The sequence below is a fragment of the Rhamphochromis longiceps genome, linkage group LG10 (assembly GCF_057381845.1).
Source record: "Rhamphochromis longiceps isolate RC_006_pf linkage group LG10, R_longiceps_female_GT1.1, whole genome shotgun sequence".
In the NCBI taxonomy this organism is placed as follows: domain Eukaryota; kingdom Metazoa; phylum Chordata; class Actinopteri; order Cichliformes; family Cichlidae; genus Rhamphochromis; species Rhamphochromis longiceps.
The window spans coordinates 12012998-12038351 of NC_140566.1; the positions used below are offsets into that span (position 1 = coordinate 12012998).

The window sequence follows — 25354 nt, forward strand, 5'->3', positions numbered from 1 at the left end:
TAAAACAATTATGGGGATTCTTCTATAGTTTTCTGCAGAACATCTCCTCTTTCACAGCTGTTACACTAAATCTGGGATTTACCTAATTTACTACCTGTGCTCCTGGATTGATACATCATAGAAATTCTACACAAATGAGACCAACTTGCTTCCAGCTTCGTGACTTTTGCCCAGCCCACTTGGCTGTTTTATGTGACAGATTGCAAAACTTTGCAGGCACATTGCAAGCCAACATAACTCTAGTGGCATGCTGCAGGCTTTCATGCACAGAAACGGCAAAGATGAGAAAAAAAAACTATGTAATATATCAAACTCCCTGACAGGTGGCATTCTAATGAGATCATCAGGGTCACTTCAGCTGTCAGTGGTTCTAATGTTGGAGTTTATTGGTACAAACACTGAATAAAACAGGACTTGATCGATCTATTAATTGAATACTGAAAAAAAGTACACAATGGATATTTTAATTAATAAAGGTATGATAATGATGATAATCTTTGGGTGTAGCATTATTTCGAAAACTTGCATCACATGTTTAAGTTCAGCCAACATCAGGACATCAATGGCCTCCTTCAGAAAAAAATAATGAGACATTTTTTCATCTTACTCTTAAAGACAAATTAGTTTGATTTTCAAATTAAGAGTCCATGATTTCATTTCTAATTCTCAAATGGACCTGAGTACTGCAGATGTGCGATTGTGCGCATGGAAGGTCAGTTGAATGTCCTGGATGTTGCAGTGTAGCTGCTGTGACTGACTCACTGACCACAGGCTTTTACCGCAGGAGCTATTCTGCCAACACCCATGAAAAATGTCACGTCAGATGGTAAATGTTTGCTTCACACATTTACCTTCAACACATGATTGGATATATTGTAATAGATGACACAGTAGTGAATAGTATATACTAGTTCAATAACATTTACATTTTTAGAGGTCGGAAGATGTTTGTTTCTGCTGGAGGCAGCTAAAAACAGAGAGGGGGATATCAAGTTGAAAAGAGAGTAAGGCGGGAGAACATGTGATTCTGAGATGGAAAACGATGAAAGGATAACACTTCTGTCAAGGAAGAGAAAAAGTGCCGTTCCAGTGATTTCACCTCGCCGTCAGATGGAGATACATATGTTGGTCATAAAAGCTGCAAGATTCTGCTGTGTATACTCTTTAAAGATGGATTCCTAATCAGTAAATCATGACAATCTAAGAAACGTAAAAAGAAATAGACACCCATTTCTTTGCTAGAAATTCCATGGATTGCGACATGTATGACCGAGATTTTAGGTGTAGACTTTACTGCAAAGCGTGCTCCCATGAAATTAATTCTCTTGTAGCTGCAATATATTCAGAAAGAAACTGTGAAGTAATTCTGAATTTAAAGGTGGGAATTGTCATCTAGATCCTAGATGGCACCCAAACGCATATCTAGGATTAAAAATAAAATGAAAATGCCATATTTTCTGCACTATAAGGCACACTTAAAGTCCTTTAATTTTCTCAAAAATCGACAGTGCGCCTTATAATCCGGTGCGCCTTATGTATGAATTCTGGTTGTGCTTACTGACCTCAAACCGATTTTATGTGGTCAAAAATCTGTCAAAAAATGTTTAGTCTTTCATCTTTCATCTTTACTGAAATGATCAGTGTTGCTGCAGGAGTAACAATTAATTTTAACATCCGTTAACGTTAGCAGGAAGTTAGCTTGCTAGTTTCCACTTAAACATGATATATCATGTTCTGACTGAGAGATTTCTAAAAAAATTAAAAAGTACAGCTCTGCTATCACTTCCAACATAAATAAATACAGAAAACTAAAAAGCAGTGACTTTTGTAGGGTTACTGAAGTTGGGCTAGCTGGTATATAATGATGTGCTACGTGATTGCTAGCGACACAGCTATGTTAGCATAACATAAACACAGTGAAGCTGGAGGATGAAAGCTAGCTTTTTTCCACTTGATAAAAGTTAACATAAGGGTTCACTAAGATAGGAGCAAATGCAATCACATAGCAGGATGCTGTAAACAGACCAAACTTCAGTCAGGAGAACAACTGAAATAATTCATCCACAATACAAGGTTACTCATTAATATACTACAACAGGGGTAGGCAACCTTTCTGATGACGAGTGCCATCTAAAATTTCCTCAGAAGTCAGTGTGTTATATGATTGCATTAGCAATAAATTTAATAACACTCTATATTAACAGTTACACAATATAGAGAACCACTTTATAGAATTATATTTATTTGCAGATGTTGGCAGATGTTGGCAGCTATCAGCGACGTTATCAGCTAGTTTGAAACAAAAGAAAGACACTTTTTATCCATAACAAGAATTCCATAACAGCAAATGAACTGTACAACAGAAAATGCAAATGCTATTTATGGTCTCCTCACAACAATCATAAGAAAAATAAACTGAGCCAATATGGCATGTTTGTTAATACACTCGGATCTCTGGTCTCCCACTGAGAGACACAGGTCTCCGAGTGTCCAGCATTCAGACGGCTACCTGAAGACACTCATGTGAGAGAAAATCTGCTCACACAGATATGTAGAGCCAAATACTGTCAATAGGGCCTCTGCAATGCTCTGAAGACAGTTAAACTTGTCAGGTAGTGATGTTCAGCAGGTGAAAATGCAAGCTCCATGAGCACACACAGCTAAGGATTCCAGCTGCTTCGATGTTGCATTAACTGGCATTAACTGAGCCAGTTAATGCGAGACAAGTCTAGCTGCTCATTAAAGCTTTCTGGTTTGATCAGAAAATAAAACATTGGTCCATACACCTGAAAGTCCCAAAAACGCATTGTGAATTCTGTCTCGAATCTACAGATGTATCCGTGTATTTCTTCCTTCCCTTATAACTTCCCTTCAACTCATTCATGTCACCTAAAAGGTAAACCTGTTTCTCCATCACCTGTTCAGCTCTGATGATTCAGTAAGGACATCTCCTGGTTTCATCTGCATGTTTCCCTCCCACCTGATAACCAAACCAACATCATGACCAGCAGCTTTTACAGCTGTGGCTCCAGCAAACATCAACTGATACTGGAAATTAATGTTAAATAAATTCTAACAACAGCTGATCAAGCTTAAACGTGCTGCTGTAGTTTAACGCGACCACCGGCGGTTTCCTCTTTCTGGCGAAAAGTGGGCGATAAACAAACGAGAGAAAAGCCGATCAGCTGATCATTGAACGGTTTCATGATTGAAGTAGAAACAGGAGAGGGAGGGGGAGAGAATGACAGAAGACGAGGCAACTGTGCAGTGTAAAGACACAGAATAACTCCAGCTTTGTGTCAAGACGAAACGCGTAATATTTTCTCTGAATACGGGACGATTCTGTCTTTTTACGGGACGGTTGGCAACTCTACTAACTAACCTTATGAATAAAATAAAGTTCACTATCAGTAACATCATAGCACCGACCCAGCTGTATAGAAACTCCATCATGCTAGCTAGTACGCAGTACGAGTTATTGTAACTGACTGTAAAAAGTCAGCACAATGAAAATAAACTACCCCTAAACTTGGTTTATATCTGACCCAGATAAACTGCAGGTCATAACCTCTTACCTGAAATTCAGTTCACCTGACACTCGGACCAGCGGCCGCCTCGGGTCTCTCCTCCTCCTGCCTCCCCGGGTCTCTCCTCCTCTTGCCTCCCCTTTCCCTCATCCACCTGCTGGCCTCCACCACTTGCTAATGTTACTGAATCTGTGGAAGCTCCGCGATAGCCACCACCAAACAACTGAGTTATTTTTACACACCGGCCAGCATCTGGCCAATCCACAACCTTTCATTGTTTATACCGTTACAAAAAAAAAAAATCATCGGCCCATAAAAACGGAAAATCACCATTGGGCATACCGGGCATTTGCCATTAGCCCAGCTATGGTCGTGCCAGCTGTGGCACGCGCGCCTGGGGTTGCCGACCCCTGTACTACAACAACATGTGAATGGAGCAGCTGCGAAATAATTTAACGTAATGAATCAATGGTATGGAAGTGGAGGAAACGCATCCAAAATTTGCCGTTTTTTATTCCGCGGGTGCTCTCTAAGTGTAACCCTCAAAAGTTTCGGGAGTCGGCTGCACTTTGGTATACAGATAAGTTCATGGTCGACTCTTTTCCTGTGAATGCAAAATAAGCCCAACCCATAGCCCCTCCACCACCGTGCTTGACAGTTGTAGTGCTGTGTATTATGGCCAAACAGCTGTACTTTGTCTCGCTTGCCTAAAGGACATTGTTCCAGAAGCTTTGTGATTTGTTCAGGTGAATTTTGCAATGGCTGCTACTTACTGTTTTTAATTCCCATGGAAGCAGAAATGATGTGCTTAGACTCCGAGATCTCTCTTTTTCACACGACTGCTGTAATCATGTTTCATAATGAAGACTAATAGTTTGTCAGTTGTTTATGTTTTTTCTTGGAGAGTAATTTGCAAAATCCAGATATTACATATTTTGCAAGCAGAGAGTTAGGGATTAGGGTTACTTAGATGTGAGAGGGTTAAAGTTGTAATTGATATCTTCATTGCTGCTGATGGTGCTGGTAGAGCTTTTGTAATCCCCGATGAAATCAGTAGTGCAGGTGAAACTCTGGGCCTCCAAAGCAGATTGGTGTCGCAACACGTTTCAGATCATATCTCTACGTTAGATAATTTCCTCCTGTTGTAAGGAGTTGTTACACCAAAGCATATATCTATTGTGGTGGCATACTTCCAAATAAAGCATCCAAGGCTTTCCTCTTGCAATGTCTCATCACTACTGGAGTATTAAAGCACGTGTTACTTTAAATTCAGTATGGTATAACCTTGCTGTGGATCTCTGCATGGAGTCCAAATCTGATTAGACTCAAATAGCTGTTATGACAGCAATACTGAACTATGCTGACCTTGCTCTCATTATTTTTGAGATTTCATTTCTCTGGCTTTTCTTTTTCGCTGCAACTCGATCATTTCTGATTAGTCAGTTTTTTGTCTGCGAGCTGAACGGACACCAGAAAGACATTTCTCTGCCCTCTCGCCGACCTTGGTTGTCATGGCACTGAATTAAAGCTAGTTACAGATCAAGGACAACAAGAGAGGCGAAAACTGTTAAATTCCAAGATCAAGTAAGTCAGAGGCTTTTACAGCGATGGACTGGGGAATTCAGACTGTGTGTGGGATGACCATGCAAGATGAATGTGTGTACTGAATGGAAAGAGGAGCTAGTTTTTCTAAAAATGAGCAACTACTAGCTGAAACATACACCTGCTGTACACTTAAAGAAATTACATATTAATGGTTTTAACTCCTATCATAGTATAATATACGTGTAGCTTTTATTTCTGGTGACAGAAATGTCACATACATACAGTGGGGCAAAAAAGTATTTAGTCAGCCACCGATTGTGCAAGTTCCCCCACTTAAAATGATGACAGAGGTCAGTAATTTGCACCAGAGGTACACTTCAACTGTGAGAGACAGAATGTGAAAAAAAAAATCCATGAATTCACATGGTAGGATTTGTAAAGAATTTATTCGTAAATTAGGGTGGAAAATAAGTATTTGGTCACCTCAAACAAGGAAAATCTCTGGCTCTCACAGACCTGTAACGTCTTCTGTAAGAAGCTTTTCTGTCCCCCACTCGTTACCTGTATGAATGGCACCTATTTGAACTCATCATCTGTATAAAAGACACCTGTCCACAGCCTCAAACAGTCAGACTCCAAACTCCGCCATGGCCAAGACCAAAGAGCTTTCGAAGGACACCAGGAAAAGTATTGTAGACCTGCACCAGACTGGGAAGAGTGAATCTACAATAGGCAAGCAGGTTGGTGTGAAAAAATCAACTGTGGGGATCAAGGGATAATCTCCCTTGATCTGGGGCTCCACGCAAGATCTCATCCCGTGGGGTCAAAATGATCATGAGAACGGTGAGCAAAGATCCCAGAAGCACACGGGGGGACCTGGTGAATGACCTGCAGAGAGCTGGGACCAAAGTAACAAAGGTCACCATCAGTAACACACTACAACGGCAGGGAATCAAATCCCGCAGTGCCAGACGTGTTCCGCTGCTGAAGCCAGTGCATGTCCAGGCCCGTCTGAAGTTTGCCAGAGAGCACATGGATGATACAGCAGAGGATTGGGAGAATGTCATGTGGTCAGATGAAACCAAAGTAGAACTTTTTGGTATAAACTCAACTCGTCGTGTTTGGAGGAAGAAGAATACTGAGTTGCATCCCAAGAACACCATACCTACTGTGAAGCATGGGGGTGGAAACATCATGCTACGGGGCTGTTTTTCTGCCAAGGGGACAGGACGACTGATCCGTGTTAAGGACAGAATGAATGGGGCCATGTATCGTGAGATTTTGAGCCAAAACCTCCTTCCATCAGTGAGAACTTTGAAGATGAAATGAGGCTGGGTCTTCCAACATGACAATGATCCAAAACACACCGCCCGGGCAACAAAGGAGTGGCTCCGTAAGAAGCATTTGAAAGTCCTGGAGTGGCCTAGCCAGTCTCCAGACCTCAACCCCATAGAAAATCTGTGGCGGGAGTTGAAAGCCTGTGTTGCTCGGCGACAGCCCCAAAACATCACTGCTCTCGAGAAGATCTGCATGGAGGAATGGGCCAAAATACCAGCTACTGTGTGTGCAAACCTGGTAAAGACCTATAGTAAACGTTTGACCTCTGTTATTGCCAACAAAGGTTATGTTACAAAGTATTGAGTTGTATTTTTGTTATTGACCAAATACTTATTTTCCACCCTAATTTACGAATAAATTCTTTACAAATCCTACCATGTGGATTCATGGATTTTTTTTTTCACATTCTGTCTCTCACAGTTGAAGTGTACCTCTGGTGCAAATTACTGACCTCTGTCATCATTTTAAGTGGGGGAACTTGCACAATCGGTGGCTGACTAAATACTTTTTTGCCCCACTGTATTTCTGTGCAAATCTGGGACTGCAAACTTCCAAAAATACCGATGACACAGCAACCACAAGAGACAGAACAATTTTCGACAAATCTGATGGTAGTACAGCTGGAAATTAACGTTTTTCAATTGATTTTATTTTCCTCTTCTTGTTCTTCTGTCTGAACAGATTGTGCCACAGTCTCCAACTTTAAGCCTAATGGTAATCAATGGGCTGAGGAGGCTCCAAATTGGCCTGCTCCTGTTTCTTTAGTGTTAAACAGATGTTGGGAAGAATTGCTGGACATGCCTGTCATTAATGCTGAACAATTATTGAAAACCTTTTTCCAAAGGTTTCTTTCACTCTTCTGCTCTGAGTGAAAAACTCAATGTAAATCTCCCGACATCGTATGAAATCTGTAGCAGTTTCTCATAAGTCAATACAGTGATATAAAGCTCAGAGGAAATGTTCCCAGTGGACACATAACCTAAGTTGGCATCTACTCCAAACACACACTAGAAAAGTATGTCCAGTACTAAAAATGTCCCCGAGGTGCCTGCCTTAAAAAGAGTGCCAGGTGTGGCATACTTGGTAAAAGGCCTAGGGGGGGCTAACTGAGAAAATACTGGAGGGACTCCAGCCCAGCTGCCAGGGGAGTGCCTGGAGTTCCTGTGGGAAGAGCGCCATAAGAAACTGCATAGGGAAAGATTCAAGGTTTAGTAGAAAGATGATTGGATGAGATGGACTGTAAGAGGAAAATTTATCAGGCTGCATGGTATAAAAAGTCTAGGAATTTAGCACATAATAAGTCCGACATTCTTATTTCTTTGAATCTTAACCAATGCACTGGATGCACAATATGATCGCACTTATAACTGTAATGATGGTAGGAACTGGTACTTATATAGTATAAATATGTCATTAAAAAAAAAGGTGTTATTGTAAAATGGATTCTTTGTACAGGGAGTGAGTGTGTGCACAACAATTTCACAGCATCTGAAATGATAAGTATCAGGGACCAAGCAGTAAGGCATAAAGGACACAGGTGTTTAATTTAAAAAAAAGGGGTTTTATTGACCCCAAAATATGAAAATATATTTAACAAAGCCAAAAAACTTAAACAGGCAGACCAATAAAAGAGGTCAACTCAATAAACTAAACTCAAGATAACAATTAACAAACCCTGAAACAAACATAAGACAAACTGACCTGCTGAAATGACACAGGGGGAACATAAATACTGGTTTAGCTAAACCAAATGACACATACAGGGGGAAAACAAAATGGCTGCCGTATAACCAACTAATACAAAACAATTAAACAAACTTGAAACACCCCCCAGGCAATGAAGCATGTGGTGCTATCCAATTAGGCTGTCAGTGGTACTTCAGCCTCCCAGTCCTTTGCCACACCTTTAGCCAGACAGGAGGAGAAGCCAAACCCCAGGTAACTCAAACAAAGAAAGATGTATTAATATAACATAAAACAGAACTTTGACCTTGCAGTGTTAATATGTGTGCACACCATATAAACATTGGAAGGTGCGATGGAAAAATAAATAAATTTAATAAAGAAACAACATTGAACAATAAGTAGAATATATTTAAAGTAGTGACTGCAAAGTAAACTAAAGTGGCGGTGAGGTGTGGAGCTTACCATGTGTGGCTTGCCATCACAATGAGAAAAATGCTCCCAAAGAAAGTGATTGACAAAAAGAACACCGTTAGCACGGCCAAAAGGCCTTTTGTCATTCTGATGTGTTTAAACGCCTGTTTATCACATTTTCAAACAGTTTCCACTCCAACAGATTCTGAACTTCTTTGACTAGCTCCTCTCAAACACTTCAACTACAGTGAGTGAAAGATGTGAGAAATCTTGGCCTAGAGGAATGACTGCAGATGAGACATTTGCAGTCGGGCAAAGGTACCGTTTGATATTACCCAAAGCACTTCACCCCCACCCTCCTACTTCAGCTTCTCTCTGGTGCATATTATCTGCTTAAACCAGGCGAGTGGATGACAGAATAAAGACGCAAGCAAAGAAAAATCAGTCACATTGAAAAGGCTATGAATGATACAAGGCAAGGGACAATATACTGCATAATGCCACGCCGGATAATATTATCAATATATTGTTGGTAGATGTGGCAAGAATATGAGTGGGAGGATCTGGTGAGGAAGATTAGTTATAATGTAAAGGTTATCTCATGCATAAATGCAAACTTTAAATTCAAAATTTATTGACAAAAGGCCTGTAGAAATCTCTTCCCATCATGCCTTCTTCCCAGGAAGATGGAAATATTTGTCTTCATATGTTTAAATTAATTAATTAATCAGTCCCTCCCATAGCTGCAGTCAAGAAAAATGATCAGCTTCCAGTATATCTTTTCTCCCAAAGCTCCAAGCAGCTTCACTAATCCCCTCCATTCGATTTGAGTCGCCTTTGGCTCTCAGCGGCAAGACAGCGAGAAGTTCAGCGGGTGCGTCGTCAGGCCACTTTGGATATCAGGATTCTTATCAGTCATCCGGCAGCTCTCACGTCAACTCAGATTGGGTGACGCACATTTGAGATAGAGACAAGGTAGTTGGACGAGGATGCTGTGGCATTTCCTGAGGTGCCCACTTGGAATTCAGACTGCATGAGCAGTAACAGCAGCAGCAGCCAAATGCTTAAGAGATTAAAAATTTGTTGGAATGGAAGTTAATCAACGAGACCGTTTGTTTGTTCCTTCCTTTTCTCCTGTTCTATTATCAGGGTTCAACAGCTTTTCAAGCCGCTAACTTTAAAAGGGTGCTCTCGGTAATATACGAATGATGCAGCACTACAATAGGTGCGTCAAATCCACATGTACTGCTTTAATATGAGCTGTAGAGTGCTGCATTTACTGTCCAATATATATTGTAATTCTCCAGTGTACAAGTATGTATTCACTATGTGCACAGGAACAAAAATCATGCCCTTCTTTCTTCATTTAAAAACAATCCAAGGGCACACACTGTTGGGGATTAACATATGAAACACAATTTATGAAGTCCATTGCAAGTACTAGTGTGAAAAGCATTGCACTGTTGTTATTACAATGTAATCTACCAGGAATGAGCATCTATGTGACATCTTTCCAGTTGTTGCCTCCTCCTGTTCCATCAAATGTTAAAGGGGACCCGTTCTGCTCTTTTCCAGCAATATTTTTTTTTATTTTGGGACTCCACTAGAGTAGCTTTGCATAATTTACTTTTAAAGCTGCAGATAGAAAAAAGAAAAACCTTTTATTTAACTGATACTGGCCCTTTATGCAGCTCTCTAAAAGATGACTTTCTTCTGATTGACTGACTGCAGAAAAAGAGGCTCCTCTTCAAAAAGAGGCTCCTCTTCCTGCTGCTGTGGAGGTTTCAAACTGTTCCTGGCAACTAATTTGTTTGTTAAGGCAAGATAGATCTATGCTTTCATGCTATTTACACCTAGCTTTTGACCCTATCATCTCAATGTCGCAGCAGAAATCAGACCAACATTTTTCACATCTTCTATCATCCAATTCTGGTGGAATCACTGTGTGAACAGTAGCCTCAGTTTCCTGTTTTTAGCTGACAGGACTGGCAGTTGGGTTTGAATATCAAGACAAGACATTTGTCTTTAAGTGATTTAATGTTGCTTCTACCTCAAAATTCCAGAATAGCTCAGTAGGTATAGTGTTTGCCCCATGATCAGAAGTTCGAGGGTTCAAATCCACTGAACGGCTACCCTGAGGTACCCTTGAGCAAGGTAACGTTTCTACACACTGCTTCCTGGGCTCTGGGGTGAATTTGATGTCTGTGAAATATACAGACAAAAACTTTGGCCGTTAATATCAGCCACGGCCAAAAGTAGAAAAAAATAGTTGGAAAGTAGTTCCTTAGAGCAATTCAATTAGATTTTATTCATACAGCTCCAAAAAACAACAACAGCCACCTTTATATTGCAATACTCGATATTGTAAAGCTAAGACTCAGAGAGAACCCCAACAATCAGACGAACCCCTATGGGCAAGCATTTGGGAATGGTGGGAAGGAAAAACCTGCTACTTTAAATTTTGCCTGTGTTTAATATGAACATCCACCATTGTAACAGAATCGATGACAGTAAGGAAAAGCAAATAGGTCCATCTATTTTGTATTCTTCAGCGCACTCTGCTTCATTGCTAGACAAGTCACATTCTTGTTAATGAAAAGGCTGGTTTTTTGTTTGTTTTTAAATGGGGTTCAACATGGATTTGGTTTGTTTAGCTGTGTTTAGGTCAAAGCTACTGAGAACCTTCAGGAGAACAAAGCATTTTCAGAGGTGACTCATGCTGCACAAGTGGGTGTAACCTGAAGGTTCAATGAATAAAATCCTCACAATTTTTCCAGCGGCCTCACCTTTCTGACCCTTCTCTCTAATAAAACCACTGAAGCTCATTGCCTCACACTTGAGATTCGCCCCTCACTGTCTTCACAGACATCCTGTTTGAAATGAGGATGCATCACACTGAGGAAGTGACGGGGCGTTTAAGTTGGTGGTAGGTGTATAGCAGTAAATCTTCAAATCCAATCACAACTTTTCTCTAAAATCTGATTTGGTTACCTTTTCCTCTGGCCAGTCCCGATGTAACCTCAGAGCTCCTTTAGCTGGTAATGAAATTCAGTCCCTGTTGTGTGTACAGCGAAGATTTAATCAAATAGTTTGAAACTGCTTTATATATTCAGCATCCTGAGGCTGTGGGATAAAATAACTGGCCCCACAAAACGAGGCAGATCCGTCACCGAGCGAAGCACACATTTGCACACAACAGCACACTTGAACTTTAGCTTCCACAATTACTCCTCTTCACTAAGGTTTATTTGCCATCACTCTGTCAGCTCATGAAGCACCTTCATCTCTTCCTGCCACCCGAACAGCTCTCATTACCGCTCACTTCCCTCCAGCCTCGCTGCTCATTCCACACCTTCTGGCTGCCAGCAGGCACCAGCATGCCCTGGGAGACCAACACTACATCTCTTCCCCGGCCAAGAGTGCAATCCTTCACCTGTCAGACTGGTTCAGTGCACTAACCTTGGATTGGCGCCAGTCCACTCACTCAGTGCATGCCCGTTCCACTAACTCAGACTGCTGGGCCCACACGCATTTTGTTCCCACCACCAGCCCAGCGAGTCTGCTTCTTCTTCTCAGGGTGTCAGTCATCCATGTAAGACGCTAACACTACAGCAGAAAGTGACCACATCGAGGTTAGCTTTCACAAACAATATGGTGTGCCACTAAAAGTATCAAAGGCCTTTGATGTTTAGTCCCTTTCATTTCAGCTGAGGAATATTGGAAATCAGGGATGCCCTTCAGAAATGGGACTAAGTAATAATTAATTAAAGAGACGCCTTTTACAGAACATTGCTAATTAAGAAACTTTCACAGGATAACATTTAAATCCATAGTGTCTACTACAGAAAGTAAACTTCCCAAAAAGTTTACGCATAATGATTAGGTTAGAAACTTGCCCCTCCCTTCCTTCCCTCCCCATCTCCAGCTGCCTCCCTCTTCCCGCTCCACCACAACCACCCACACATGCAGGGCCTTGGAGTAGGGGTATGTCACCAGGGTGCAGAGGAGGCTACCCCCCCCCCCCCCTCTGTCCCCTTCTGGCTGCCTCTGCCTCAATTTTATCCCACAACTTAGACATTCACATTACTCACACTCTCATTACACATACATATAGGATCTTGGGGGTGGGCACGATACACGGAGTCCAAAGTACCATCAGGGTGTACACCCCACCCCTGGCATCGTTGCCCACCTCTCAATTTTAAATACACGTAGACATTGAGGGCTAGCAGGAGGGACCATGCGCTTACCTGCTGCTCTCTGGCAGGTAGCTCCAAGCCCTCCTGGGTTTTAAATGCACCTTAGAACACACATGCATCAACATTACAATGAGCGGGTGGAGGGAGGTTTGGAGTCTTCTCTCACCCCCATTCTCTGCGACCTGCTGGAGCAGGGGGGCTAGGAGGAGGAGTTGGCCGTCCGACTGCGGTCTGGAGTGTGGAGCCTTCCTGCTGCTGCGGAGTCGGGGCGGTCTGCCTCCCCCCACCGCAGGGAAAAGGGAAACACCACCTGGGTCTGGGTGCAGTTCCCCCCTCCAGGGGCAAGGGTACCTAGACCCAGTTTGTAGAGTACGCTTGGGGAGTGTGATCGTGTGTACAACGTCTCTTTATGTCTGTCTCCACGTTGGTTGAGTGTGGAGTAAGTGCATATGAGAGCATGAGGGTGGGAATGGATGTTTGTATCTGTGTGTGCCTGTATGTCTGTGTCTATATGTCAGGTTGGGTGTCAGGCGCCACCTCTCTGGGGACATCTCAGGCCCTCCAAGGTTTGGAGGCCTATCTCCCCCTACCACCACTTCCCCTGCCAGTGGCGGACCCCCTCAGACATCGGTGCGTTGGTGGTTCTTTGTGTCCGGGGATGGGCGTCCAGGTACACACCGGCTCACTCCTTGGCGGCCGCTTATCGGGGCCTGGAGCCTGGGGCTCGCTCGGGCCACTTCGGAGGTGGGGTGCCCCCGGCCTCTCGGCCTGGGGCTCGGTCACTCAGGCGCAGCTGGCTGCCGGCGGAGCTCACGGGCGCGTCACTGCAACTCCCCCTGGCTTCTGTTCCGCGGCTGCTGAGTGAGCCCTCATCTGGGACTCTCCTCAGCTCTTTCCGGGACAGTGGCGCAGCTGCCCCTCTGTTGGTCTTCCTTGGTCTCTTGTGTTCTGGGGGCCTCTGGATGTCTGGAGTTTTGATCTCCTCCACACCTGCTTCACGCCCTGGAGGATGGGGCTGTGGCCCCCCCACACCCTCTAGCAGATTATTACATGAAGGAACCTTTTAAAAAACAAAAAACAAGCGCGTCCATGCTCACAGGTGTACACACGGGTGATCACACCCACAAACTACACCCTTTTTGGCTCCTACCTCAAAGCACACTGTGTTCTGTTGATCTTATGTGCTGCACAATAATGTTTAACATTTAGTATTTACTGTCATATTCCCATATATCATTGTGATGCTGTTTATTCTATTACTCTTGTTCTCTTCTGCTTGCTTTCTTTTTTCTTTCTCAGCAGGTGATCCAGGTGATTGATATATGCATTTTTTTTTCTCTGCCCGTTCTGTTGGTTTTTGTCTTTTGCCCTTCTCCCCCGTCCCTCTTCTCAGCTGTTTCTCTTTCCCTCTTTCTTTCTCCCCTTCTTTCCCCCAGTCAAGTCTGTCCCGTATTCAGTAAGTGAAAATAAAATAAACAATAAAAGGTGAATCAAATGGACCATTACGGCAAGGCTGGGATGGTCAGTTTGGTAAAGTAAATCCGTTGGGCATCTTTCTTTGCCTTTAGACAACAATTCTGATGGCAAAAGAGCCAAACGGGACAGGCCAAAAAAAAAAAAAAAAAAGAAACTTTTCCTTGTGCTCCAGAAGGCAGAATACCCTTGATTTAATACCCGTGTTTATCCCATCTAATGATGCCATCAGAAAATATGCCACCAGCAGCTTGGTTTTAATGCGCTCTCCTGCCTTGTACTGCAACCATGGAAGTGACAAAACAGCCAATTTAAATTCCAAATTAAAGCTTTCTCTGCAAAAGTACTCAGTCAAAATCTAAGCCAAAAATCCAAACTAAATTAAAGTGATTAAATATTATAATTTAGGCTTTAAATATTTTAAAACTATGGTAACACCAACCTCAGGTTAACGTGCACCATTCGCCGCTCCAGTGAGTCGGCGTTTTTGATATCATTAATTTGGTGACAAATGCTGCAGCGTTGGGTTTTTAATTTCAGGGCTGTAAAATGCTTTACTATAATCTGTTTCTGCAACACTGTGTGCTTGCTGCTCCTAAACATCGAGGATAAAGCTCTGCAAAAGTCCATGCAAGTTTGTTTCCTGTCTATAGAAAATAGTCAGTCGTCATCACTTTAACAGGGAGTGTAGTGCTGTTGTGTACAAATATTAATTACTGTCTGGATTTTGAGATATAGCAGCTCACTGTCTGCCTTTTCATGTAAGTGAGCAATTGTGCAGTGTGGGGAAACTGAGACTTTTTGTGGAAAATATGTAGGAATCGGCTATCAAGAGGACCAAAAGCACAGAGTGACTCCTGTTAATGGTTGTTAACAAGTAATCGTTCAGTGTAACACTTCACAGTTCAATTCTTTTTTTAATTTGTGTCATCAAAATAAATAACATAAAAATGGGCTTACACCACCCTTTTAAATAAATAGACAAATGGATATTTTACATGAAAAAAACATGGACTGTACCATTGTCATGTAGGCAGTAATAGACTGCAACTAACAAGTCTTTACTTACATTTCTCTGTCTATTCATTTAACTAGCAGTAGCTAGTCATTGTAACTCAGATATAAGGATCGTTAAATACACAATATATTCAAACCCTCTGCGGTGTGGAAAGAGAGGACATGCTCAAGGTGGGCGCTTTGAAGGTTACTCTGTGTCCTCTCATCAACAATACTTCACTGGCCTTTGGATCCAGTCCACGAGTTAACATTTAATGCCTTAGTGTTGCTGATAAATTAACATGTGTTCAAATGCACATATTACGTCATATTTTCGTCAAGTTAGTGGGTTTAGACACCCCTGGAAACTGGTACAGTCCACTCCCACAGACAAAACAAAGCAAAGAACCAGGTGGCGATGTTACAAATGAAGTGAAGCAACCAGGAAAATAAAATGGATAACGAGAATTTCAAATGCATTTTTCATATGGATAATTTTACAAATTGAACAAAGAACTACAAAGCACAGACGTTTGTTATCCTTTTGAATTGAATACCATTTATCTGCTCCTGTTTCAGGCTCCTGCTGCTGCCATGCCGTTTTCTGCAGCACGATATAACAGAGCCATTGTTAAAGTTAGTTGTAACACCTGTGCTCTTCCTAGATACAAGTCAAGTACCCACTGTGAAAAAGGCCCATTGTTAGCTTAAAGGTCCTGCACACCCACACAGCTGTTTCCACTTATCCTTATTATTAAACCTGCTCAGGCTGGAGAAGAATACAAGCCGAAGCTCCGAGCGCTAGCGCACTGCACCTTTTTTAGAGCAGTCATATCGGTTTCATTTACAGTCACTGCCTCAGTAAATAAAACACGAGCCACTTGTGTTCAATGTCACAAGTGGCTCGTGTTAGTCTGTGTTAGTCACTCATTTGATATGAAAATGGTCAATAAGAATTAAAAAGTACGAGGTCCAACTAATCTTTCCATGTCTTCCTGCAGCCACTAATGAAAATTAATTAATTCTCACAATTCTGTTGCAAACTGATCTGATGATGAATTGGGGCCTTTTACTGATAGTTTTCCGGGCTGTCTTCACACAGCATCGGTAAATATCACTCATCTCATGTTCAAATATTCATAATTCACTTTTAACCATCAAAGTCCAACTTTAGAGTAGCTACACAGAATAATGCGATCAGACATCCTGGAAGTCATTAATAATTAACAGTATTTATATGCTGAGCCTATGACTAATATCAATGTTTAATAAAAGAAAGTATTTGTCAAATTTGGCGTTGACACGAAACTAAGACATACAGCAGTAATTGTTTTTTTCGGGGGTCTTTTTGCTCCTATTGCAACTCCCCCCCCCCCGAAATTCAAACATCGTGTTATGTGCAGATATAATGGCTGTTTGGTTCTTTGTGCTTCTTTTAAAATTGGATTCATGTGCTTGTGTTGAGATGGTGTGAATAATGAAGGGGGTTGAGGGAGTGAAACACAGCAGCTGGCACGATTATAAAACCTCTGTGTTTCAATAAAAATGATGTCAAATACAGAGGGAATGTCCCATTTCTTTAGTCCTCATCAGTGAATTTAAACAGCTGGCGCCTACTGGAAGAGGTTACAAGAGTGTGTGTTTTTGTGTGTGTGTGTGTCACAGAAAGCGTGTGTGTTTCAGTTAAACATGCAGATGCTACACGCCACACATTTGCTTTGTTTTTTTTCTGAAGTGGATATTTGTGCAGCAGATGTTGCTCGAACGGTTTCTTAGCGACTAAGGGGTTCTCATTAATTTTTGAATTTCCATCGGTGCCGTCTGAGAGGCCACAGAGGCTTTTTGTTTGATATATGATTCATGTTAAGTGAGATATCACCTATTGCAGTTAAACTCTTCCCAGCCATTTCTAAAAGCTTTTTTTGTATTTTGGTGTTTTCGGTGTGTCTGAGCTACTTCAAACACACATGCCTGTCCATTTTTGATAAGTTGCGTGAATGGAAAATCCAGAATTATCCAGTATTACTTCATTCAAATATTTATGAGTACACTGTTATGCTGTCATATTTTAATATATTTTTTTGCCAGAGCATAATTATAGAGGTAGGTGCTTATTTGACAGTTGGAATATATCAAAACATGCCCTGCTCGATGGGGTTCAAGTCGTGAGCTTGGAGTTAAAAGGCTCGGTCTCAGTGGAGTGCACTCACAAGTTACGAAGCCTCAAACATCTGACATCATCTGTCTTATCACTTGCCCTCGGTTCTGGAAGTTGCATTCTTTATTATTTTCCATGTTCACCTTGGTGCAGAGGTGGCATTAGGTTTTGATTCTGTCATTTTGATGGACGCGGTTGTAAAAAGAAATCCATTGTAATCAGATTTTGTCTTTTTTTTTAATATTTTTTTAATGGTAAAATGATGAGTCATACTAGAAGAGTCAATTTTGTTACAATAACTAATATACAGCATAGAAAAGAGTGTCCATTTATGAGGGCATGAAAAGGAAAGACGAACAGAAATTCCAGTTGTGTCATGTCAACAAAACGAGAAGAAGATTAATGATTTTTTTAAATCTTGTGCAGTTACAGCAGAAATGCACAAAAACACCACTGTCGTTGTTCAAACAAAACGTGCACTTAGTGAACTCGGTGTACTTGCGCCTGCTTGGCATCATCAAGTCTATCAAGGGAGATTGCTGCAGAGGCAATTTCTTCCATTTTACATTTTTCCTCTGGGTAGACAACTTTTTTGGGCCCTATTTGATTTTATTGTGAAGTCTCAACTCGTCCCTCTGCTGCCACCCTGAATGCTAAAATTACCAGCAGCATTTCAGCACAAGTTTCATAACTGAGGAAGGTTTTCACCCGGGGAAGTGATATGAACCCTCTGAAAGTTTCCGACTTTCTTGGGACTTTCTGAGCATGTGCTGTTAATACTTGGGGGTACAGCCAAACCTGTGAACCTGTCGTGGTCATACAGTTAGTCCCAGGTGCACAACTTTTGTACACAACCTCAGTGAATTTTAAATCAAACAACCAAGATGTGATTGAAGGGCATACTTTCCAGCTTTAATTTAAGGGTTTACAACAAATTAGTAACTGTTTAGTAATTGGAGCCATTTTTACTTGAGCCTCAGGCTCAAAACCAGTCGGACAATTGGCTGTAAGCTGTTTGCTGCCCAAGTGAAACCACTGTTTTCAAACAGCTCTCGAACAAGACATTTCAAAGTTCTGAAAAAAATAAACTCATTGGACAGATAAAACCAAGATGAACTTTTCAACCAGAAGCTGTAAAACTGACAGGACTTCACATTGTAAATGGATACTGACCCAAAGCAATCTGCAAAAACAACCCTAGAGTTTCTCAAGGCAGAGAAATGAGAAATTCTTCAGTGGCCAAGTCAGTTACCTGATCTCAGTCCAATAAAGAGCTTGCTTTTCTGCTGTTAAATACAAAACTGGAGGCCGAAAGAAGCACAAACAAGCAGCAACTGTTTGCTGCTTGAGGAAACACAGCATTTGGTGATGTTCAAAATAACAGAAAACAAAGTATGAACCTAACTGTAGACATGGTATGAGACCTCAGTGGAAGATTTTACAGCACATGTTGAATGCTATGTTATTAAAGACACAAATCACTGAGTGCTGCAAGTACTTTTCTCAGTAGTGTTGTGTGAGAGTTATGCAATGTACTGGTAGAAGGCCCCCAGTGTTCTTATTTCAAAATGAGCAGTTTTCAGATGAGTTAAATACTTAAAACACACAAGAGCAACTTGTTTCTGTTTACTGTGAAGTCCAACAAACAATGTTTCAAAGAGTCAATCACAAATAATTGGAAGTGTAATTTGCAGACAGTGGAGGTGTGCCGTCTTTCGCCTCCGGCTCTTCATCTAAGAGCTCACCCCATTAAACTTCTATTACTGTCGTCCATAATTAAAACTGATCCACTGTCAAAAAATAAAATAAAATGTTATTTCATACATGCATTTTATGCAATAACCATCTTGCTTCATTAGCTTTTCACAGTAAAAGTCACCCAACCCAAATGCTTTCCCTGTGAGGCGCCAACAATTTAACGCAGCCCCCAGTACATGTTAGGAAATCGATTAGTAAACAGTCAAGGTTTCTCTACTAATGCAGAACATAAAAGAAAGTTAAAAGCAATAAAAAACACATTGTAAAAGAAGTGCTAACTGTGCCGCATTACATTACCTTTATAATCAATATAAATACAAAGTTCCCTGTAATATTGATAGCACAGTATCCTTTATATAAACCAGAGGGTTTTAATGTTTAATTTAACACCGAATAAAGTATAACTGGCAGAGTTTACACATTTCAACCTGCCTAATATAAAAACAGCACTTTATCATATTTTGTAAAGCTTTAAAAGCATTTATGCTTGGTGTATTGTACAACATGAGTGCCACTACATTATGGAGGGAATAATCGCTAGAACACGAAGGAACCCTGATGCTTAATTGATATTTTTTATTGCCCACACATGCCCTCATAATGGCCACTTAGCTAAACTGAAGTACTTTGCCCAGATGCCTCAAAATTATGATGCGTTTTGTGTAGGAAGGCCATTTTTAAGATCCCTAACTCCCCGAGCTGATAATAATTACAATTGCATACATTTAAAGAGGTGACCTTCACCCAGTAAGTGTTTTAATGGATAATGCTGTAGCTCCAGTGGACTCTTTATATTGACTTGTTATTTTAGCAGGCATTAAGCTACAGAAAGTCAAGAGAAAACACAGTTTCCCAGTTTTCTGGGATTTCCTTTGAGGATCTTTCACGGAATATACACGATTCGTTTCCTTCCTTACAGAAGTGTGAAGGGCTGCATGTGGAAGAGTGCATGTGGGCATGGAGGGGTGGTTGACGAGGATTACTTTTATATTATAGGTCAGCTCCCAGGGGGATTTTAACTTAATTAAAGATGGTACTCATTAACTCATCACTGTTCCACATATAGTGGCCTTTTCATTTCACTACAGTATTGTTATGTTGGGGATTGTGGGTCGTGTAAATTAATAACTAATGGTTGATAGCATATGATGAATTCTCTAACAAAATGCTGCTGAGTGTTTTCTTTTTGGGAAACAACTCATTACTATAAATGTATTCTTTTTCTAAAAACGGAGAGTCCACCCAGTCGAGACAGTGGGAGATACTAACAAACAGCAGGCTTTCACACTGTTGTACGCAGTGTCAGCATATCAGTGGTTTTGCTAAATCTGACAGCTTTTGTTATTCTTGAACTCCACTTTCTTTTCCTTGTTTTTCCCTGCAGGGCAGTAGTTGGACACAGAGAGCCGTTGCCTGATGACAGTAAAGACAACATCACCATTTTCACCCGAATCTTAGACAGGCTGTTGGATGGATATGACAACAGGCTCCGTCCCGGGTTGGGAGGTAAGCAGTGCTTAGTTCCTAAACAGCTGTACTGATGATGGATACACAAAAATGTTAATCACACTGTAATCCCAAATGCTGAAAATCATTAAATACATTAATTAATCTACTAGGTCCTATGTCATTTCCTTCCTGTTGCGTTAATGAAATGGATTATTTTTGATTAAGTTGAACTTCTTTTGCAGATTAAGTGAGATTAAGTCATTTTACTTATTTTCATACTTTTCTTTCACTGTTGTGGCTTTTTCCCATTAATATTAGTTAATATAGAGTGGGTGTGCTGGGTAAGTTCTGGATTTAAGTAGCAAATTATCATCGTGTTTTGCAGAGTGATGTTTGCTGTGCAAAGACAGAACTTTGATGTAAACCTCAAGCTGTCGTCCTGATGCGTGAATCATTGCGTACAGTAGAATAAAGCGTAACAGTCGCATTTAATTTAAATATCAGGAGTTGTTTCATTTCAGAATAGAATTACTTACATCTTCCTAAGGGAGTGGGAAAAAAGTGCTATAGTGCAAAATTTATTAACATAGTTGTGTAATAGAATATGAGTCCTGTTAAAGAAAATGTTGAAGTTGAATTATTGGCGTTTTTGTAATCAAGGGGTGTGTGAAGCATGAATCCATCTATTTAACTTGTGACTTAAATGCATGGGTTACAAGGTGTCAGATATTTATGGCTCTTTAGCCATTATTAGGGTTGGCGAAAAATAATCTTAATTACAGTGGGGCAAAAAAGTATTTAGTCAGCCACCGATTGTGCAAGTTCCCCCACCTAAAATGATGACAGAGGTCAGTAACTTGCACCAGAGGTACACTTCAACTGTGAGAGACAGAATGTGAAAAAAAAATCCATGAATCCACATGGTAGGATTTGTAAAGAATTTATTCGTAAATCAGGGTGGAAAATAAGTATTTGGTCAATAACAAAAATACAACTCAATACTTTGTAACATAACTTTTGTTGGCAATAACAGAGGTCAAACGTTTACTATAGGTCTTTACCAGGTTTGCACACACAGTAGCTGGTATTTTGGCCCATTCCTCCATGCAGATCTTCTCGAGAGCAGTGATGTTTTGGGGCTGTCGCCGAGCAACACGGACTTTCAACTCCCGCCACAGATTTTCTATGGGGTTGAGGTCTGGAGACTGGCTAGGCCACTCCAGGACTTTCAAATGCTTCTTACGGAGCCACTCCTTTGTTGCCCGGGCGGTGTGTTTTGGATCATTGTCATGTTGGAAGACCCAGCCTCGTTTCATCTTCAAAGTTCTCACTGATGGAAGGAGGTTTTGGCTCAAAATCTCACGATACATGGCCCCATTCATTCTGTCCTTAACACGGATCAGTCGTCCTGTCCCCTTGGCAGAAAAACAGCCCCATAGCATGATGTTTCCACCCCCATGCTTCACAGTAGGTATGCTGTTCTTGGGATGCAACTCAGTATTCTTCTTCCTCCAAACACGACGAGTTGAGTTTATACCAAAAAGTTCTACTTTGGTTTCATCTGACCACATGACATTCTCCCAATCCTCTGCTGTATCATCCATGTGCTCTCTGGCAAACTTCAGACGGGCCTGGACATGCACTGGCTTCAGCAGCGGAACACGTCTGGCACTGCGGGATTTGATTCCCTGCCGTTGTAGTGTGTTACTGATGGTGACCTTTGTTACTTTGGTCCCAGCTCTCTGCAGGTCATTCAGGTCCCCCCGTGTGGTTCTGGGATCTTTGCTCACCGTTCTCATGATCATTTTGACCCCACGGGATGAGATCTTGCGTGGAGCCCCACATCGAGGGAGATTATCAGTGGTCTTGTATGTCTTCCATTTTCTGATGATTGCTCCCACAGTTGATTTTTTTCACACCAAGCTGCTTGCCTATTGTAGATTCACTCTTCCCAGTCTGGTGCAGGTCTACAATACTTTTCCTGGTGTCCTTCGAAAGCTCTTTGGTCTTGGCCATGGCGGAGTTTGGAGTCTGACTGTTTGAGGCTGTGGACAGGTGTCTTTTATACAGATGATGAGTTCAAACAGGTGCCATTCATACAGGTAACGAGTGGGGGACAGAAAAGCTTCTTACAGAAGACGTTACAGGTCTGTGAGAGCCAGAGATTTTCCTTGTTTGAGGTGACCAAATACTTATTTTCCACCCTGATTTACGAATAAATTCTTTACAAATCCTACCATGTGAATTCATGGATTTTTTTTTCACATTCTGTCTCTCACAGTTGAAGTGTACCTCTGGTGCAAATTACTGACCTCTGTCATCATTTTAGGTGGGGGAACTTGCACAATCGGTGGCTGACTAAATACTTTTTTGCCCCACTGTATGTCTTTTGACTATGTTTAGTCAAAAGAGCAGGTCTAAGGAGCAGCATTTCTATGCTTCACTGAGGCACTTATTGATCCAACTGAACACTGTGGTTCAGTCCAGATGTATAGGAGACACATTTATTTATAAATAGAATTGATATATTTTTTTCTTTAAAAAAAAACTGTTACATAACTGATATGTGTCATGTTCTACATCTCAAACTGGTGCTTGAGGAAGTGAGTTAGGTGAGGTCGGAAGGCTAATTTGGCCCCTTATCAACACAGTAAGCAGTTGCTGCAGCAGTGCCTGACACATATTTATGAAGGTTATAAACTTCTAAGCCTGTAGCACACTCCTGTTCATCAGCACACATACTTACAGGTGCCATTGGCCCAACATGCACAGGGTGCAGGTTATTTTATATATCCTTATGCAATTTTCATGTTGCTCTTTTCTAAATGTATATATTCAAACAAACTACTGACATTTTCTTTGTGGTGTAAATATCAGATATTAGACTAGTGTAGCTGAAACTTCAATTTTCTTCTCAACTGAAGGTTTTTGGCTTCATGAAACCAAACTGACACTATGCACTGCTAGTGGACAATACGGAGCATTTTTTTTTTTTACATCACTCTTGTGGAAAAGTGCGTTCCCTTGGGTGAACATCTTTGTTCAATCATGCCCAAATGGCAAATAAGCACACACGTCAGTGGAAATCCCACTAATTGATGCCATTTCATCCAAATATCCGTGCCCTAAAGGACAACAGCAAGCCCACATGCTCAAACGTGCTTTACCATTTCTCAGCCAGTCAGCTGGAATGTCCAATTCTGCTCTACTGCTTGATTCACATGCCATGAGCATACCTACTGGGCAACAGGCCTACCATGCTGGATGACTCGGGCTCTGTGGCAGTAACCAGGAAAAGGAACCAAACATAGGTTGTTCGTGTTATATTCCCATCTCCAAAGGCAAAACAGATGATCAGGTGTCTCTCTGTACAGAAGTGACTGCCTATAGGTTAAAGCACAATTCTATCAACACCTCTTTACTCACAGTTCTTTAGGAAAATTGTCACTAAGCAAAGCAAATAGTAGGACTGAAGCTGAAATGATTCTGATTGGTTAAAATATGTCAGTTATTTGTATGTAAGTAGGGTGCCATAGCTGTACATATTTCTAAAGTTGCTTTATGCACTGGTGTATCATAGCTTTATTACTTTTTATGAAGGCACAGAATGGGGACCTGTTTGAATTTTTCATATTTGAAATCCTCTTTGATATTTAATAGACAGGAAGGTGGTGACATTTATTATCCTCTTATTTCTTTATTCATCAAAAATATGACAGGAATGTATAAAATATATAAATTATAAATTTAACATTTTATGATATATTTTAAAATGTATTTTAAATGTAAAATATTGTAAAACTATTTGACACAGGTTTAAATCTGCAGATTAGATTAGGAGCATCTGCCCTTCACACAGACCAGGCGCCACGCTTTTGTATAGCAGGGACGCTTTAATGTCTAAAGCTGCTGCCTGCACAAGAAGAAAAGCACCAATCTTCCTCCTGCTGGCCACCCCATGCCTTCTGAAAAAACAGTCATGTGGGACCATCTCAGACAAGCAGACTGGGCAGAAACTGGAAAAATGCCATTTCATTTTATTTTCAGCAGCATCTATTAGCTCTGCCCTATGCTCCAGTGCTTTGTTGTAAACAGAAACAGGGCAAATCATTCTGTTCCCCTGCCTATGTCTTCCATGCAAACTGCTGACTTGGTGTTGTGATAATCGTGTATTTGTGAGAGCTATTTGAGTCACAGAAATGATTAATGTGGAAGTGGATCTCCTCCCTTGGGATGGAAAGGGGGGGGTCTTTGCTAAAGGATTAAAGACCTCACCTGTGGGTGGCCATTTAGATCTGGGACACAGTTAGAGCGAGGATCCATTCACTTTTGGAGAAAAGCCTCATCACTCTCTAGTCGTTGCACCACCGGGAGCAGCTATTTGTCTCGCCAGCGGCCCAAGAGCCTGCTTTACACGGTTACCCCAGAGGAGCTGATTCAGCCCACACTGAAGAGGGCAAATTTTGATCTGTCATGACTTTCATCTCATGCCCTACTTAATGCGATGTTAAAATCATTAGTGACGTGTTTGGAAACAATCCTTCCACATCGCATATTTCATATCACAATTAAAGGTCTGCACTAGCATGCCGTATAATGATCAGTGTGATCGGTGTTGCAAATTCAGGAATCATCTATAAATCATTATGACAGAAAAGCAATTATGGGGCTTTTATTGTTACATAACATGCAAGGATGCATGTCATTAAAACTGAAGAAATACATCTTCCTTAAGAATAGACACAGTAGAAAGTCTTATAGAGTTATGACAGAATCAGACTCAGTGTTTGTATGTGTGTGTAACTGCAAAACAT

At 41.2% G+C, this 25354-nt stretch overlaps 1 protein-coding gene across 1 annotated transcript in view; it reads left to right on the plus strand.

Annotated features, from left to right (window-relative positions):
- The window catches only part of gabra3 (gamma-aminobutyric acid type A receptor subunit alpha3), a 118645-nt gene that overhangs the window by 44323 nt on the left and 48968 nt on the right, over positions 1-25354 (plus strand). Inside the window, exon 3 of the mRNA XM_085420181.1 lies at positions 20476-20597. Within this exon, the coding sequence (XP_085276307.1) occupies positions 20476-20597 (122 nt within the window). The remainder of the gene's footprint in view (positions 1-20475; positions 20598-25354) is intronic.